The sequence below is a fragment of the Eurypyga helias genome, unplaced genomic scaffold (genome assembly GCF_000690775.1).
Source record: "Eurypyga helias isolate BGI_N326 unplaced genomic scaffold, ASM69077v1 scaffold7063, whole genome shotgun sequence".
Lineage (NCBI taxonomy): Eukaryota > Metazoa > Chordata > Aves > Eurypygiformes > Eurypygidae > Eurypyga > Eurypyga helias.
The window spans coordinates 54420-69932 of NW_010240617.1; the positions used below are offsets into that span (position 1 = coordinate 54420).

The 15513-nt window shown below is 37.4% G+C and overlaps 1 protein-coding gene across 1 annotated transcript in view; it reads left to right on the plus strand.

Moving 5' to 3' along the window:
* METTL25 (methyltransferase like 25) overlaps positions 1-9136 on the plus strand; it is a 62833-nt gene extending 53697 nt beyond the window's left edge. Inside the window, exons 10-12 of the mRNA XM_010148492.1 lie at positions 6706-6780; positions 7396-7467; positions 9038-9136. Coding sequence (XP_010146794.1) covers positions 6706-6780; positions 7396-7467; positions 9038-9136 — 246 coding nt within the window. The remainder of the gene's footprint in view (positions 1-6705; positions 6781-7395; positions 7468-9037) is intronic.
* The last annotated feature ends 6377 nt before the right edge of the window (positions 9137-15513 follow it).

The window sequence follows — 15513 nt, forward strand, 5'->3', positions numbered from 1 at the left end:
AAACATCATTGCACTGCGTCCTGTTATGAAGTTAATAAAATTCCCAGTTTGACTTAATATGTTACAACCTTCACCACTTTAATGCTCCCAAACTACGGTACGTTATAGGTAGTCATCCCAGAGTGATACTGAAAGAGAAAAGATACATCTTGTATCTGGTGGTGCAGTAACGTTGTGCCATGTGTCCTGTGGGATCTGCACTGGATCTTTCTCAGCTTCTGTAGATCACTTTGGACTTGATGATTTTAAAGGTCTTTTCCAACCTAGAAGATTCTATATGTAGTGCATCCTGTTTCCATGCTTGTCTGGAAATTTGAATGCTGATATAATGAGAACCAGTGGTGCTGAATGAGAAAAAATGCAGCCATCATTTTGGTCAGTGTTTCATGCAAACCAGTTCTTTACAACAGCTTATTTCAGTAAGACAGAGACGAGGACATTGGGTAGATTGAGATAGGCTTCTCTTAGCTTACCATAGAGTGTGCACTGACTTGTAATATCTCCTCAGCAATGATCCATGGAATATCATAAAATGCAGTTAGCAAATGAAGGGAAGTAAGAGGAAGAATCTTACATGTGGCTTAATTTTACTATTGTTTTAAAAAGTGTTGAAAAACCACATACTGGGGAACTGTCAGTAGTAGAATTGTAGAACACGTTAAGACATAAACTAACCTGAATATATGCAACTATACCAGGAAGTAAAAAGGAGAATTTTGGGGGAAATTGGGAGAGGGACTTTTAACCTGAGATTTCTCATAATCTTAATGTTTACCCCACACCAAATTCAGTGCTGATATCTTTAAATGACAGTGAATACCTCAAACTGGTTGGTCATTGTTAAGATTATTTCTAATTCTGATGCTTTTTATTGTGTTCAGCCATTGGGCAAGCATGGTGCCAAGGCCAAAACAATACTCTCCACTTTCCCATGAATCCTAACACGTCTGTTAACTGAGTCTGAACAGTCAAAAAATTAATTGCAGCAAAGGCACTAAATTAATTTACACAATTGTTGAAGAGTTGACTTTCTCAATGGTTTTCTTGGACAGAAGGAATTTCAGGTCACGGATTTCCTGGTTCATTTGTTATTAGGGAACGATTGAATGAAGACTCAAGTAACACATATTACAGCCTTTAAAGTGTATGTGTATAATGCTGCTTTCAAGAATGATTGTTTTTCAAACAGACAGAATACTATCCCAGTTATGGTAGCATAACATTTTAGTCTAATGAGGAATCTTGAGAGATGTAGCTTCTATTCCTGCTAGATATAAGTAATAGAGGCTGAATTAATTTGAAATGCATCTTAAGCAAAGTTTTAAATATAAGTTTCTCAGTAATTTCATTATCTGTTTTTGTTATTTTACACTATATTATTTACATTATATTATTTTTAACTACCTTAGTCATGGGAAAATTTTAAAAAGTTTCTGTATGGTATGGTCTCCCAAGTGTTTTGAACTGATCTAAGACACTGCTCTGCTAAAAGGGTTGCCTTACTGCTTTCTCGTACTCTGGCTAGTGTTCACAATAATCCTGGTACAAGGAGAGGAAACATGGAAATGTGCAGTCAGTGCAGGGGAAAGCAGTTCCTTTGAGGCAACAAAAGGGAATTAAATCTGTTTCAACAGACTGTGGAACAGCATCCTTAGGCTCTGTTTCTCCCCTGTAAGGCATGTGCAGCGTTGGACAGTAAAAGAGAATTTCAGTCAGTCAAAATACTCTTAGTCTAAAAAAAAACAAGTCTGAAAAAGTAGTCTCTGGGGAAAGGTGAAGTGTGGCATGAGTAATTGTCTGATGTGCCTTGTGCCTCAATGTTTTCAGCCCGTGCTCAGTCAGCATCTTTGTGGGATTGCAGTCTAACGTGGGTGTGCTCAGGTGTGTGGCATTTCACATGGTCTCAGGGCTTTGCTGACAATCTCCTAGTGTTCACAAGAGAGGAATCTGGCCTATGGAGTAGTTTTAGTGCCACCTCCAACATACGGTATAGTTACACCTAGGCCAATGGAGACCTTGCTGCCCTCTAGTTCTTTGGTTGTTTTCATGTATTTGAGCAACCACACCAGTCCACAAAGAAATTAGTTTAAAAGTAAGCATGCACCACCATCACAGTACAAAGAGATGAAGTGTTTTGTTCACAACCTGATAAAGACCAGGAGACATTCTAGCTAAATCAGCAAAGAAATGCTGGCCAAAACCTCTCTGTATGTACTGAAGGTTACTTGGATATCAGTAGCATAAGCTGCATCTTTGGGTGCAGAATAGTTATTAAGACAAGTGCATGATATCTGTATTTAGTATTTTTCATGCATTTTTTAGTGAGGCCACAAGTTCATAGTATCAGCATCATAATGTAAGAAAAAAGGTCAGTGCATGTATTTAAAGAATTTGTTTGAGATACACAAATGTGTGGCAGCCCTGTGTAGAGAACAGTTGCATGGACAACTCTGGTAGCTAAATGGGGCTTGTTTTGAATGCGTGAGTACAGTTGTCTTCCTGAAAATGCAACCAATAATTTATTCTGAATTCACGCTGGGAGGATAGCTGAAGATTGTGTTGGGTACCTTTTAAGAACTGAAACCAGGTGGGAAGCTGTTGCAATTTCAGACAAAGCCAGTGTTACCTGGGTTTTAGTCTTCTTTCAGAAAATTGACCACATAGCTAGCTACCAGTTACCCTTTTCATGCCCTTTTCTGTCAATGCTTTTTGGTGGTTGCTTCCTCTCTTTTCCAGATGAGCTGTTACATTGAATTGGTTCACTCACCAAACTTCTAACTGAGGCAGGGTTTGGAATAGTACCTAATCTATCTGTGGCAGCAGGATGCATTCAGTTGGAATGTGTAGTAGGCAAGGAGGGAGTGGAATAGCATTTGAGCTCAGTACTCAAGTATGGCAGCATCCAAGAGACATTTTCGACCCAGCTTTTTATTTGCCAAACGTTTCACAGCTTGTTTTCTTTTCATTTGGATGCTTCATGTTCAAAAATGGAGAACATAAAGGAAGCAAAAACAGAATGCTTTCATGATCGCATTTTTACAAATACAGTTCTCTGTATTTTAATTCCAAATAGCCTGTACTTTCAAAAATCCATTATACTAAACCCCTTTTAATACTAGGTTGAAATGAAAATATTATACGGAAGAGGTTAAATAAACTATTTTGTTTATCTCCTGACTGATATATTTTGGTTGGTTTGACTCTTTGGGGGTGGGGGGGAGAGGGGACGGGGACTGGGACGGAAAACAAAAACAACTCAGATATTTACACAGCTTTACTTAAAATAAAACAGCGACAAGACCAAAGAAGTCCTGGGAGTCCACATTAATACTGCCAGATCAGCTACTCAGCCTTGCCTCTGTAGCTGGGAAAATGTACTTTCTAAATTAAAAATACATGACTGAAAGACTACAAAAGTTTTCCTACCATTTGTCAAATCTTCTTAAAGCTTCCTGTGATGGAGACTGACAACCTCCCCAGTCCTTAATTAACCCTGAAGAGAGAAAGTTTCTTCAAGTTTTTGCCTGATTTTTTTTTGTTTGCTACAATGCAAGCCTGTTAGTTCTTACCCTATCCACTGCAGACACAGTGAACAAACTGTTCTCTGCTTCTTGGTGATAGCCTTGTAAAAACCGTTATTATGCCCACTCTCAATTTTCTCTAATTTAGCCTGATCAGTTCCAGTTCTCTCAGTCTTTCTTCATAGGTCATGTTTTCTAGATCTCTGATCTCTTTTGCCTCTCAGGGCTTTTTCAGACAGTTTGTTTCTTTCTTTGAAATCTGATGCCCAAAAATGGATGCAGTATTCCAGCTAGAGCCAAGCAGAGCTGAAGGATTGCTTCCTGTACTTTGCAGGCTGCTCTCCCATACACGTCACAGAATGGTGATTGCTATTTTTTGCAGCAGCACAACTGTGACTCCTGCTCAGCTTGTGATCTGCTGTATCTCCCAGACTGTCATTTGGTGTTCCTCATCCTGAAAAGCTGATTATTTCTGTAGTTCCTTCTGCTTTTCTGTACAGCTTTTCAAACTTCATTTCTAAGCAATGCTCCAATTTCTGAAAATTATTTTAAGTTCTAGCAATGCATCCCTGTTGCACATTTGCAGACTTAGTTAATGGGGTTTCTGTTCTATTGCCTGTGTTCTTAATGAAAAAATTGCACTTTATAATGAACCTTCAGTCAGCAGGTCCTTTCAGTTATTCAAAGACTCATTAGTAACTACTCTCTGGTTATGGTCATTCAAACCTTTTTCACTCACTTTAAAATATTCTGAATTTCTTAAGTTACTTTTAGCAATATAAGCAGCCTGAGGAGAAGGACTTGGGGGTACTGGTGGATGAAAAGCTGAACATGAGCCAGCAGTGTGTGCTGGCAGCCCAGAAAGCCAACCGTATCCTGGGCTGCATCAGGAGAAGTGTATCCAGCAGGTCGAGGATTCTGCCCCTCTACTCTGCTCTGGTGAGACCCCACCTGGAGTGCTGCAACCAGCTGTGGAGCCCTCAACACAAGAAGGATATAGACTGGTTGGAGTGAGTCCAGAGGAGGGCCACGAAGATGATCAGAGGACTGGAGCACCTCTCCTATGATGAAAGGCTGCAAGAATTGGGCTTGTTCAGCCTGGAGAAGAGAAGGCTCCGAGGAGACCTCATTGCAGCTTTCCAGTATCTGAAGGGGGCCTACAAGGGTGCTGGGAGAGGGCTTTTTACAAGGGCCTGTAGTTATAGGACAAGGGGTAACGGGTACAAATTGAAAGCAGGGAGGTTTAGATTAGATATCAGGAAGAAATTCTTCACAGAGAGGGTGGTGAGGCACTGGAACAGGTTGCCCAGAGAAGCTGTGGATGCCCCATCCCTGGAAGTGTTCAAGGCCAGGCTGGATGTGGCTTTGAGCAACCTGGTCTAGTGGAAGGTGTCCCTGGCCTTGGCGGGTGGGTTGGAACTAGGTGATGTTTAAGGTCCCTTTCAACCCAATCCATTCTGTGATCCTACGATTCTGTGATTCTACTTAATGAAATTGTTGTGTGAACTGATGTCAAAAATCTTGCCGGAATAAAAATATATGACAACCAGTTGTTTTTCGCTGTCACGAATCCTTTTACCCTTGTTGCAAGCAAAGTAGACTGACTTGTGAGTTGTTCTTGACAAATTCATGTTGATTACTACTCATCTGCTTATCTTCCAGTGCTTTTAAATTCTTAATTGTCTCATTTTTTTCATTGCATTGAATTTGAACAGACTGCTGTATAATAAAAGACATATCTACTAGACATCTGACATACCATCTTTGAGAACCTCTCAGTGACAGTGGGTAATAGTTCTGAGGTCACTCCATTCCCTTCTTAGCTGTCCTAGGATGAAGTTGATAATAATTACCTGATTTGAAAACTTATAATTTGAGGAAATGTTCTCTGGTTTGTTGCACGATCTTAGGATGAGATTTGACTGTTTTGACAACTGGATTAGCCACATGCTCTTAGATGTCTCTTGTAATAAAAGTGTCCAAAAATGTACTGAGCACTATAGCTTTCCAGATCTTTTGTCATAGAATCATGTAATTACTTAGGTTAGAAAAGACTTTTAAGATCATCAAGTCCAACCGTAAACCTGACACTGCCAAGTCCACCCCAAAAACGTGTCCCTAGGTGCCACATCACACACACCTGTCAACATCGTTACTTTGCAGAGTTGTGGACTAGCTCTGTCCATAGCCACAACAGAGTACCCATACTGCCAGCTCCCAGTACAGAAAAATACATCAGGCTCTTTCAGCTCTCCTCTTTCCAGCAGCCTCCATCACCAAGGACATTACAAACCTATGACCCACTCCTCTGACAGGTTCCTTAAGTGGCTCAGCTGTCTTGTTCTGCATCCAGGTCTGTGGACAGTAGAAGAGTAGAGACAACATGACCTTTAAAACTGGGATGTGTTGTGGTCGGGCTGCCCTGTAGAGAACGTAGGTTGTGCAGAGCAGTCACGGTCACAGCTCTAGCTACCCGCTATGGTGCACTGGCTGCTAAGGGCTGAAAGGGGAAGGGGTATTTGGCTTAGTCAAGTTCTTGAGCTGCCTTTGTATCAAACTCAGACCCAAATCGCAGCATTTGCAGTCACAGTGGCAGTGCTGGCAGTGTTGCATCAGGTGACTGAGAAGAGGGAAACATGCAGCAGTTCAAAGTAAATAAATAAATATGTATTTTGAAAGAGAAATATGTATTTTGAAGAATGGTAATTTGAGACACAGGAAAGCAAAGTATTATTTCCAGAATATGATAGTATGTTTTGTCATGTGAAATACCATCCAGTAATCGGGACACACCAGAATCCACTCCTCAGCTATTTAAATAAATCTCTTGGGGACAAGGGTGAGGAGGGGATAAGATATATGGGAAAGGAAATGAGAATGTTATCTCCACTTTACAGCATAATACTCATTTAAGAATGGCTAGGGCGTTCTGAATAATGAATGTATCTCAGTATTTCATGTCAGTGCAAAATGGTGTCTGAAGAACAATTATTGTAAATTGGAACTGAGAAACTGCTACTGGAAAATTATTGTAAACCTTAAGAAAGTGCTAATTTCAAAAACAAAACACAGAATTTATTTTGCAGTGTGACTTTCAATTAGGAAAAAAAAATTTCTTTTTAAAGTTCTCTTGAAAACATAAGTAGGATAACTCTGATATCTTTTTTATTTTAATCTCTTGCAGCTCCCAGACAGCTGTATAATGGATTACTATGAAAAATACAGGCACAGAATGAATGAGCTGGAAGCATTTAATATGGTAAAAGTTATAGCATTAATACTATTGCCTTGTACATATGTGCTAGTCTAGAACAAAGCCCTGTTAAGTTTTATGTAGAGGTGGACTGTCTTATGCTGTGGTATGCAGCCTCAAAAACAAAGCAGCTCCCCCATCTAAACTTTGGAACATATCCTATTCCAAAACTATATTAGGTGTCAGTAAAATAATAAAGCAAACACGTGGAAGATTCTTTTTCAAGCGGAACTATTACCCTGGAAAATGAAATGTCAGTCTCCTTTTAAACCTAGACTGGTCTCCATGCAGTTATTTCATAAAAATTCTTTTTATTAAAATTCATTAATTCCCTCTTTAAAATTGTCCTGCTTCATATAAAATCATTTTCTTGTTGGACAGTGTCTCAAAACCAACTAAATAACATAACTTTCCTGGCTTTATGGCATTCCATGTATTTTTAATCTTTAATATAATCTGTTTTGAAGATGCCCATCCCACGGGGAAAATTGACAAGGTGACATTTGTACAACAGAACTACTAGAAAATGATTTACCTCCCTGGAATTGTTCTGTGCAAGTGTAGTATTTGGACGTGTATTGTCTCTCCCCAGATCATTATAGTATCTGATCTTTCTTTCAGTTAAAGGTTGTTCTGGCTCCCTGCATAGAAGTTTTGATACTTCTGGATCGTCTTTGCTACCTCAAGGAGCAGGTATTTTTGCATTATATTTTATGATACCTAAAGGCTACATCAGTGAAATGAGACTATTTCAGCCAATTTATTACTGTGCAGACCAAAAGTCTCTGTTGCAGAACTATTATTCTCATCATATTTGGAAAAGTATAAGCATTTATTCCATTTAGTATAAGCATATGCCCAGCAGATGTTTTTATTTTCAGCAAAGCAGTAGCAGTAAAGTTTATGTTCTTTTAATTGTATGGTAATTACTGGTCAATAGACAGTAAAAAAAAAATAATTAAATACACAGAAATCTCATTTTATACAACATATTGAGGTATTTAATAATTAAAAAGAATATTGGAAATGCTAAGCAAACATTGTGCTGTATATGCTAGAGCTTCCAATGAATATGTTTTAGAACATATAATTCAATAAATTTTGAATTGGTTCAAAAATGTTAATGATTTCCTTTTATTGTTTCTTAATTAACACCAATTATGAGAGAGGGTGCACTTTCTTCCAACTCTATGGGTCAACTGAGGTCCATTTGACTAACATACAGCCTGCATATATTTTACAAGTGTAGACCTGGGGTATAATAAACAAATGCTACTACATTTACTCCATAATGATTTGTATTACAGTGTTTCTTCTAACACTGATTTTGAGCTTGGCCTGATTAACCAGAAGCAGCAGCCAGACTTTCTCTGCACCTTTAAACATTTTTCAGACAAATAATAATTTACTGGGATGAAAACAGTAGCATCTTCCAGCTTCTGCTCTCGGCCATGGGCAAAACAGAATTTTAAAATAAAATTTAAACCCATTCATGTGAATAGTTCTGTTTTTCCACCATAAACCTTTCATTTTAAGAGCTCCATTTTATCATATGTAAAAATGCACTTTATTCTCTGCCACAGTGCACTTGGAACAACTGAGTTGTAGTAAATGTATGCTTTTGTTCTAACTGGTATTTTTGCAGAGAGGCAGTTTGAAATATTTAAATAATGATGTATTTTCCCAAATACTAACCAGTTATAAATCACATAGAGATTGGTATGATTTCCAAGACAGGAGATCAGACTTGATGCATTTAGCACTAATTTACCTTTTCTAAATGTAATACATGCATTGATTTAATCTTGTACTGGTTGATTCACAAAGTGTGTTTAGGAAGAAAAAATAGAAATTACAAAACCCATATGCAGCGTGAAGATGTGATCCAGCTGGCCTGATTCATTTGACAAGTCAGTTAATTAGCTCAGTAGTAGAATGTGCTGCATAAAATGAGTAGGACATGATTCTTAATTTCTTTGCTGTAGTTCAACCAAGAAAAAAGGCTTTATTGATGAAGGGGGTGGTAAGCTATCATTTGATAGTGCAAGCAATGATTTATTGACTATAAAATACATCCTGGTTTGGGGGTCCTTTTTTTCACAACAAACTTTCTGTGATTTTCTTAAATAAGTGTGTTTTTTCTGCTTTGCATTAAGGGTAATTTTTGTTTCAATTTTGTATTTCAAACTGTGGACCTGTTAATACATTTTAGCTTTTAAGTCAAACACATTTTTATGTACTTCAATCATGTATCATTTTACAGGACAACATTGCCTGGTCTGGACTTGTGAAGTTATTTGATCCTGTGAAATCCCCCAGATGCTATTCAGTTATTGCTCTGAAGAAAGAGTCATGTTTTTAAGTGGAAGCAAATTGCAGATGATAGGTTGAAAACTCTGAACTGATACTGCTGTTTCCTCACTGTTATTCTGTTATTTTTAATTGATTCCTCAAGTACACTGTTTGCTGTTCAGCTGCAAAAGTAAAGAGTGCAATACCTCTTAGAATCATGAGAAGTAAATAATCTCCTTTATAAATACCACTGCTTCCTTGTGTCAGTTATCAAACAGTGCTGAACATTCAGCTTTATTATAAAAGTTATAACCCATATTATAATTTTTAAATAATTTTTATGTTTCTTCTTTTTAAGGCATTATGCCATGTGTCAATACCCCTTTCTAATCACAACTTCAGTTTTTACCAGTGTCCATCAGCAGTCTCAGACTAGTCTTGCCTTTGTCTTTTCTGGATTCAGATGATGCATAGTATAAACAGAAAAATAAGCCTCACTTTAAGTAAGAGGTTTGTAGAGCACATAGGTACTTTGTATTTCCCTGTTCTCCAGGCATCAGGACCAGCTTATTTATAGAGCAACCCAGAAGAGCCTAGATGGTAACTACCTGCAAAGAGCAGTTCTGCATTAGCCCCTTCTTCCCTCGGGCTGTTCCTGGCATGCACTTATTCGCCTGTCACTCTGAAAGAAAAAAAATGTGTGTGCTCTAATCCAGTGGGAGATTTCCCAGTGTTTAAGAATCAGCTGCCCTGCTGGGGTTCACTCTGTAATCCTTGGGTTGTATCAGTAATCTATTATCTGGCCCAAATGTGTTGGGTATAAATACTTTGGTACCCAAGTGAATTGAAACTTGCTAGGCAGCTTCTCATTGGCTATACTGCATTCACGAATGGGAAATTTATTTGCTGATGCCTTTATCTCAATGGATTGCCTAATTAAACTTACAGATTTTTCCATCAATTGAAAAAGAGAAACGTTTCTATGCTAAGTCCTAGTGCTTTTAATAGTATCTTGCAGCATATGCAAAGCGTAATTAACTACCAGTGCACAGAAAAAAGGACAACAAATAAATACTAAAATACAGAATTAAAGGAGAAAAGGGGAGAATGCAACTTTGGTGGGCAGAAGATGAGAATAACAGAAAATATTTTTATATTAATTGTATAGCGACAGTGTCAGTCACGGAAATCAGACTGATTCGGATGTGAGTAGGAACAAATCTCATCTGTTTCAGTCTGCAAAATATAATGAGACCTTGTGAGCATGGCCATTCAAGGAAAGAGAAATAAGGTATTTTTCTAACAGGTCACATCTTTCTTGATGTGTTCACTTGGAAGAAATATTTTTTTGGTGATTTAAGTTCATTGCTGTCTATTTTAGGACTCAACAGTCCTTATTAGCTCTGTGGATCCAGGATGAGCTTCTCACATTTGTTTGGTCCCAGTACATTCAATCCTTAGAGCTGCTTGAACACCGAGAGTACCTAAGGAAATTAACAGAAGTTGCAGGTGCTCACAGTATCTTTGGAATAGAGCTAAGAAAAGGAGGCCTTCCATATATGCCCCTTTTTGTTACTAGGGAGCACTAAGGGAACTAACAAGCTGGTAGAATCAGATCCTTTCCTAAACTCTAAGCATCTGGAGAGGAAAAAACCCAGTAATATCTAATATAAAGAGACAATCTAAAGTACATGATGTTAGAATGAGAAGAAGATGAACAAAACCCGTAGAAAAACAGGTTTTATTATATTATGTTCTACTAAGACATGATGACTAATTATTACCGAAGTGTTAATGTTGTTGTCCCAATCTTATGTGCTGTTGGAAAAAATTATTTGGGGATGAAACTGCCTTTCTTGTGTTACAAATTGATTCTTCCGCTTTTGCAGACCAAATACTAAGAAACAGGAATATATGATGTCCAAACAGAGAAAGCACAGTTTTTCACTGAAAGCAAGTGCTTAAAAGTACCCTGTTATCGCCCCAAAATATTCATTTCAGCAAGCCCCACGTGGTTTAATTTGAACACAGTCGAAATTGAGTAGAGAATACAGAGTATTTCTAATTTTGTGTGATATTTTAGTATGTGTAATGCTCTCTAAATTTAAAGTTATATTCTTATTCCTATCTTAAGAATACATTTGCAACAGTTTAGTTTAATCTCCAGGATTAACCCAAGTGTTTTTCCACTGATTCAAAAAGATCTGAATAAATTTGCATGCTCCCTCTCCCCAGCAACTTCTCAGGCTCTTTCAGTACTTTCCATGTGCTTTGTAGCCTATGCAGGCAAAGACAGAGGCAATGTGCTTCTTAGAATAATAACTATCAAGAGGTCTACGTTTCCAGTTTACATGCCGCAAAGTCAGTTGCTGTCTGCTCTCAAAGCTGTTGTGGGGCTTTGGTTGCCTGAATACCTATGAGCTATTGTTTACATAATGGAAAAATCCGTGACAGTAATCAAGATGAATAAAACAATTTCTCTTCATGGCTATTGCCAGAAATTCTTCCATAATGTAAACCATATCCTAAATATGATGAAATCTTTTGATAGAAAAGAATCTCCGTTTTCTTTCAGTGTAATGGAGAGCTATCTGTCTTGATATGCTCCCACAGGAATGGTGTACATGTCTGCTTTCCCTTAAGTGTTTGCCTCATTCTGTTTGTGGCACACCTAAGCATTCGGTAGCCAATTTGGAATGTTCTATTTATTTTCCTTAGAGCTGAAACCAGTTCTTGGATGGAGCAACAAGACTGTATGCAGGAAATGTGTGCAACCTTAATATCCAAGAGTATGTTGTAGCCCTAGGATCTCCGAGGGCTATTTGCTTCTGTGATAATAAACTACAGTTCTGCAGTTCTGATTCATGCCTTAGAACATCACACCACAAAGAAATGTTGCGTAATTTTCGTTTCTGGTATTTTAGTTTCAAGTTTTTTTCCTGAGTAAATATAAAGTATTTTTAATTACAAATTGTCTGCTTCATTGACATTATTTGTTAATTTACTGTTAAAACAACAACTATATGCTTAGAGTTAAAATGCTTTTGCTATGTCACGATAGAGTTAAAGTCTTGAAACTCAAAATCTGTATGTCCTATGATGGCTTAAAATCTGCACAGGGGAAGTGTGCTAAATGTACTTGGCTTGGTGACGACTATGTCTTTTTGACGATTGGAATATTCTTTCCTATTAGTACTTACTGGTTCAGATTTACTTTTTTCTTAAAAAAAACCCATCATAAGTGTGTCATTATATTGTCAGAGATCACTGATACTAATAGCAAGTAGTAAAACAGGACCAGCACCAAGGAAGTCTTCCCTGCTTATGTGTGAAATCAACGACTTAGTATGGTGCTTCAGGCTTCCTTTTCTCTGGGAAGTAGCAGAATACCCAATCTTTGTTAGCATCTTTAAATCTCTTTATCCTATGGATCTTATCCTTCTTACTGATACATGTTCTCCTTCTTGCTAATACATATCCTCGTGTTCTGAAAGGAGAGGAGCCCATGCTAGGCTGTGAGCCATGAAGAATTTTCAGTGTCCATAATGAAATCAGAACCCAAGTATAGTTGCCCAGACATTTAAATTGGCCACCTAACCCTTAGAAATGTGACTTTAGCTTTCTTAGTTTCTGACATCCATTGAAATTTTCAGGTTACCGAGAGTCCTGTATTTCCTGCTAAGTGGGAGCATGTCCTAATTCTCTGGGATCCAGCTGCAGTTCCCTCATTATGTTAATCTGAAATAACCAACTCAGTTTCGTGGCTCTATATTTGTTATCTCCAAGCAACTGCCGAAAAAGTTAGTTTGAATTTGCTTATCCCTGGCTGTTTTCTATATCAATGTTACATTTCAGAGTACTCTAAGAAAAGAAGTAAAATCCTTCTGAGTTGTGGGAAGCCTCAGTGAAGCTGTAGCGCAGTTATGCTTCTTGCTGCTTTCTCCCTTAAAGCCTTGAAATTAATTACTGTTGATCAGACAGATGAATAAGCACCAGACAACCTGAGAGTCACAGGTTATTAAAAAACACTGTGTACAATACCTTCTCTTCAGGAGCCTTTTCCAGTTTGAGTGCTGTCACGCATTTTCTTCACAGAAATTCCAATGCATGTTACCATTAAACTCAAATGTCCAAGGGAACCCACCAAGGTAACAAAGGTCTGCCTCAGACTGTTTGAACATGCTGTTGTACACCGATCTTCCCAGTATACACCTGCATCCTCCTCAAGGCTGTCTGCAGTGTCTGTATCGAACTGGAGAGGAATAGATACTTGTCTCACCATCTAGTGGTGCTGTTCATGAAATCTGCAAGAGAATGACACTTCATTCTCTGCTTGGTGTTAAAAGGCAGCAGAAGTCTTAGGATAGGCATGTCCGACATCCAAAGGTTTCTCCAGATACCATTACTGAAATCCATTTAAGAGACTTCTTCAGCCAGTTACTTCAGTCAATACTGACTGTCATTAGGAGGTCTACAAAATTTTGTCCTGTTGTTTATGTTCCACAGGTGGACCTTTCTCATAATGCATTTTTTTATTACTCATCAAAGCCCTAAATGACTTCAACTAATTGCTGTGAGTGGGAGCTACTTCTACATTTGTATGTTTTTTGATTTTACAGTAATTTTAAGTTGTTTTATCCAATATAGCATCATTTCCTCAGAACTGTGGCTTCAGAGGAAATCAGAAAATGGTTTCTAGATTGTCAGTGAAATTTAGAAGAAATTGAAGTTGTACTATATGCATGTTCTTGGGTAGGAAAGCACAGTGTATGTATAGGTTACATCATGAGTCTCACTCTTGGCCAGAATTGGTTAAACTCGCAAATACAAAATACATAGGCAAAACTATGTCACCCAAATATCTCAAAGATCTGCAGTTACCATAAAGAATATAACTATTATTGATAAACTGTAGAAAGAAATGTAATTATCTTATTCAATGGAAATACAGGAAAGCATGAAATTTCAGCAAGTAAACAGGAGATTTGGATTTTAAACTTGCCTGACAATCTAGGAACTAACTGCAGAAGTGAAAAAAAAATTTAGGGTAACAATCTTATATACTGTTCAGGTCAGTAATTCAAAGTATTTTCTACAAATTTCTTTTGTACCTGTTGTATAATCCATAGTTTTGGTCCATGCTTATGGGTGGTTTGTTGGGGTTTTTTTAATAGTTTGTTGTTAAATTATCTCTTTTCAGTCTTTTGCAATTACAGTCAGAGTAGCCATGAGTAGTAAGCAAGGACTTTCCATTTCCTTTTGTATGTAACACATGCTAACAAGATACAATTATTTAATATCTTTGTTTAAAATTAACAAAGATTATACAAAATCAAAATACCACTTTTAAATTTGACGTAGTTTATCTGTGGATTCAAAAATTCTGCATGTGAAACCTGTGCAAGCGTCTTAACTTTTCATTACAAAATTCTCAGTTTTAACTAAGTCTCTTTCTCTTGGCACCTGGACCAATCTGAACTTATTCATGTAGATAAAGATGTTGTCAGGGCAGTTGGTATTGGGTTTCACGTGGAATTTATCAAGAAAATCAAGACGCACTAAATCTACTGAGCCAACAAATCAGATTGTTAGACTGACACTCAGATTGCTTTAACACACAAACTGTCAACTCTTGTGTGAATCACTGATGAAAAGAGCAAAGCTGTCTGCTTGCTGAATAACTCAGTAGTGTCTGGCACCAAAAGAGAAAATTCCAAATAAGAAGGAGCAGTGATCACCTCTCCTGATTACATAAACCTTCAGAAACAATAATTAAAATGTACAGTCATAAATCTATGTTGTTTATTACACCTCCTATTATTAGAGTAATGAATAAAGACTGACAGCAGAAGCAGCCATGCTGTTTCTCAACTATAAATCCTAAATTCACTTGTTAGTCTTAGAAAGGTTGAAGTCAACAAGAGGACACACAGATGTTAAAAAGTGTAGAACGAGCTGTACATTACTTGGATAAATGTGCCATTTGTTAACCTTTTTATACTCTAAGGCATGGGTATCAATTCAAAGAACACAACTCACAAAACACTCAATGGACAGCATATAAACCAAGTTGCATCAGTCTGAAGCGCTTTGGTGTTTATTTACTGGCAGACTATTATTAGCTAGCAAGGATTATAAGGGTGATTCTAGCAAAATTGTTGCTATGCTGTTCATGATTAAGAATTTTAAATAAAAGCAAATAAAAACATGTAAACCCTTACTTTCCTGGAAATTTTAGTTTTAATTTGAGAATATGAATAATGGTACAGAGCCATATATTTAAATTGCATATCATTAGTATTGTCCCTAGACTACTCGATTTAAGTAAAAAATGTCTGGCCAACAAGAGCTTCACAGAATTGCTCATTTGCTTTTTTAAAAGTGACAGTTCTTTTCAAAGTCACACTTCTGTAGTGATGTTGAACTTTTATTTTTAGGAAACAAAGT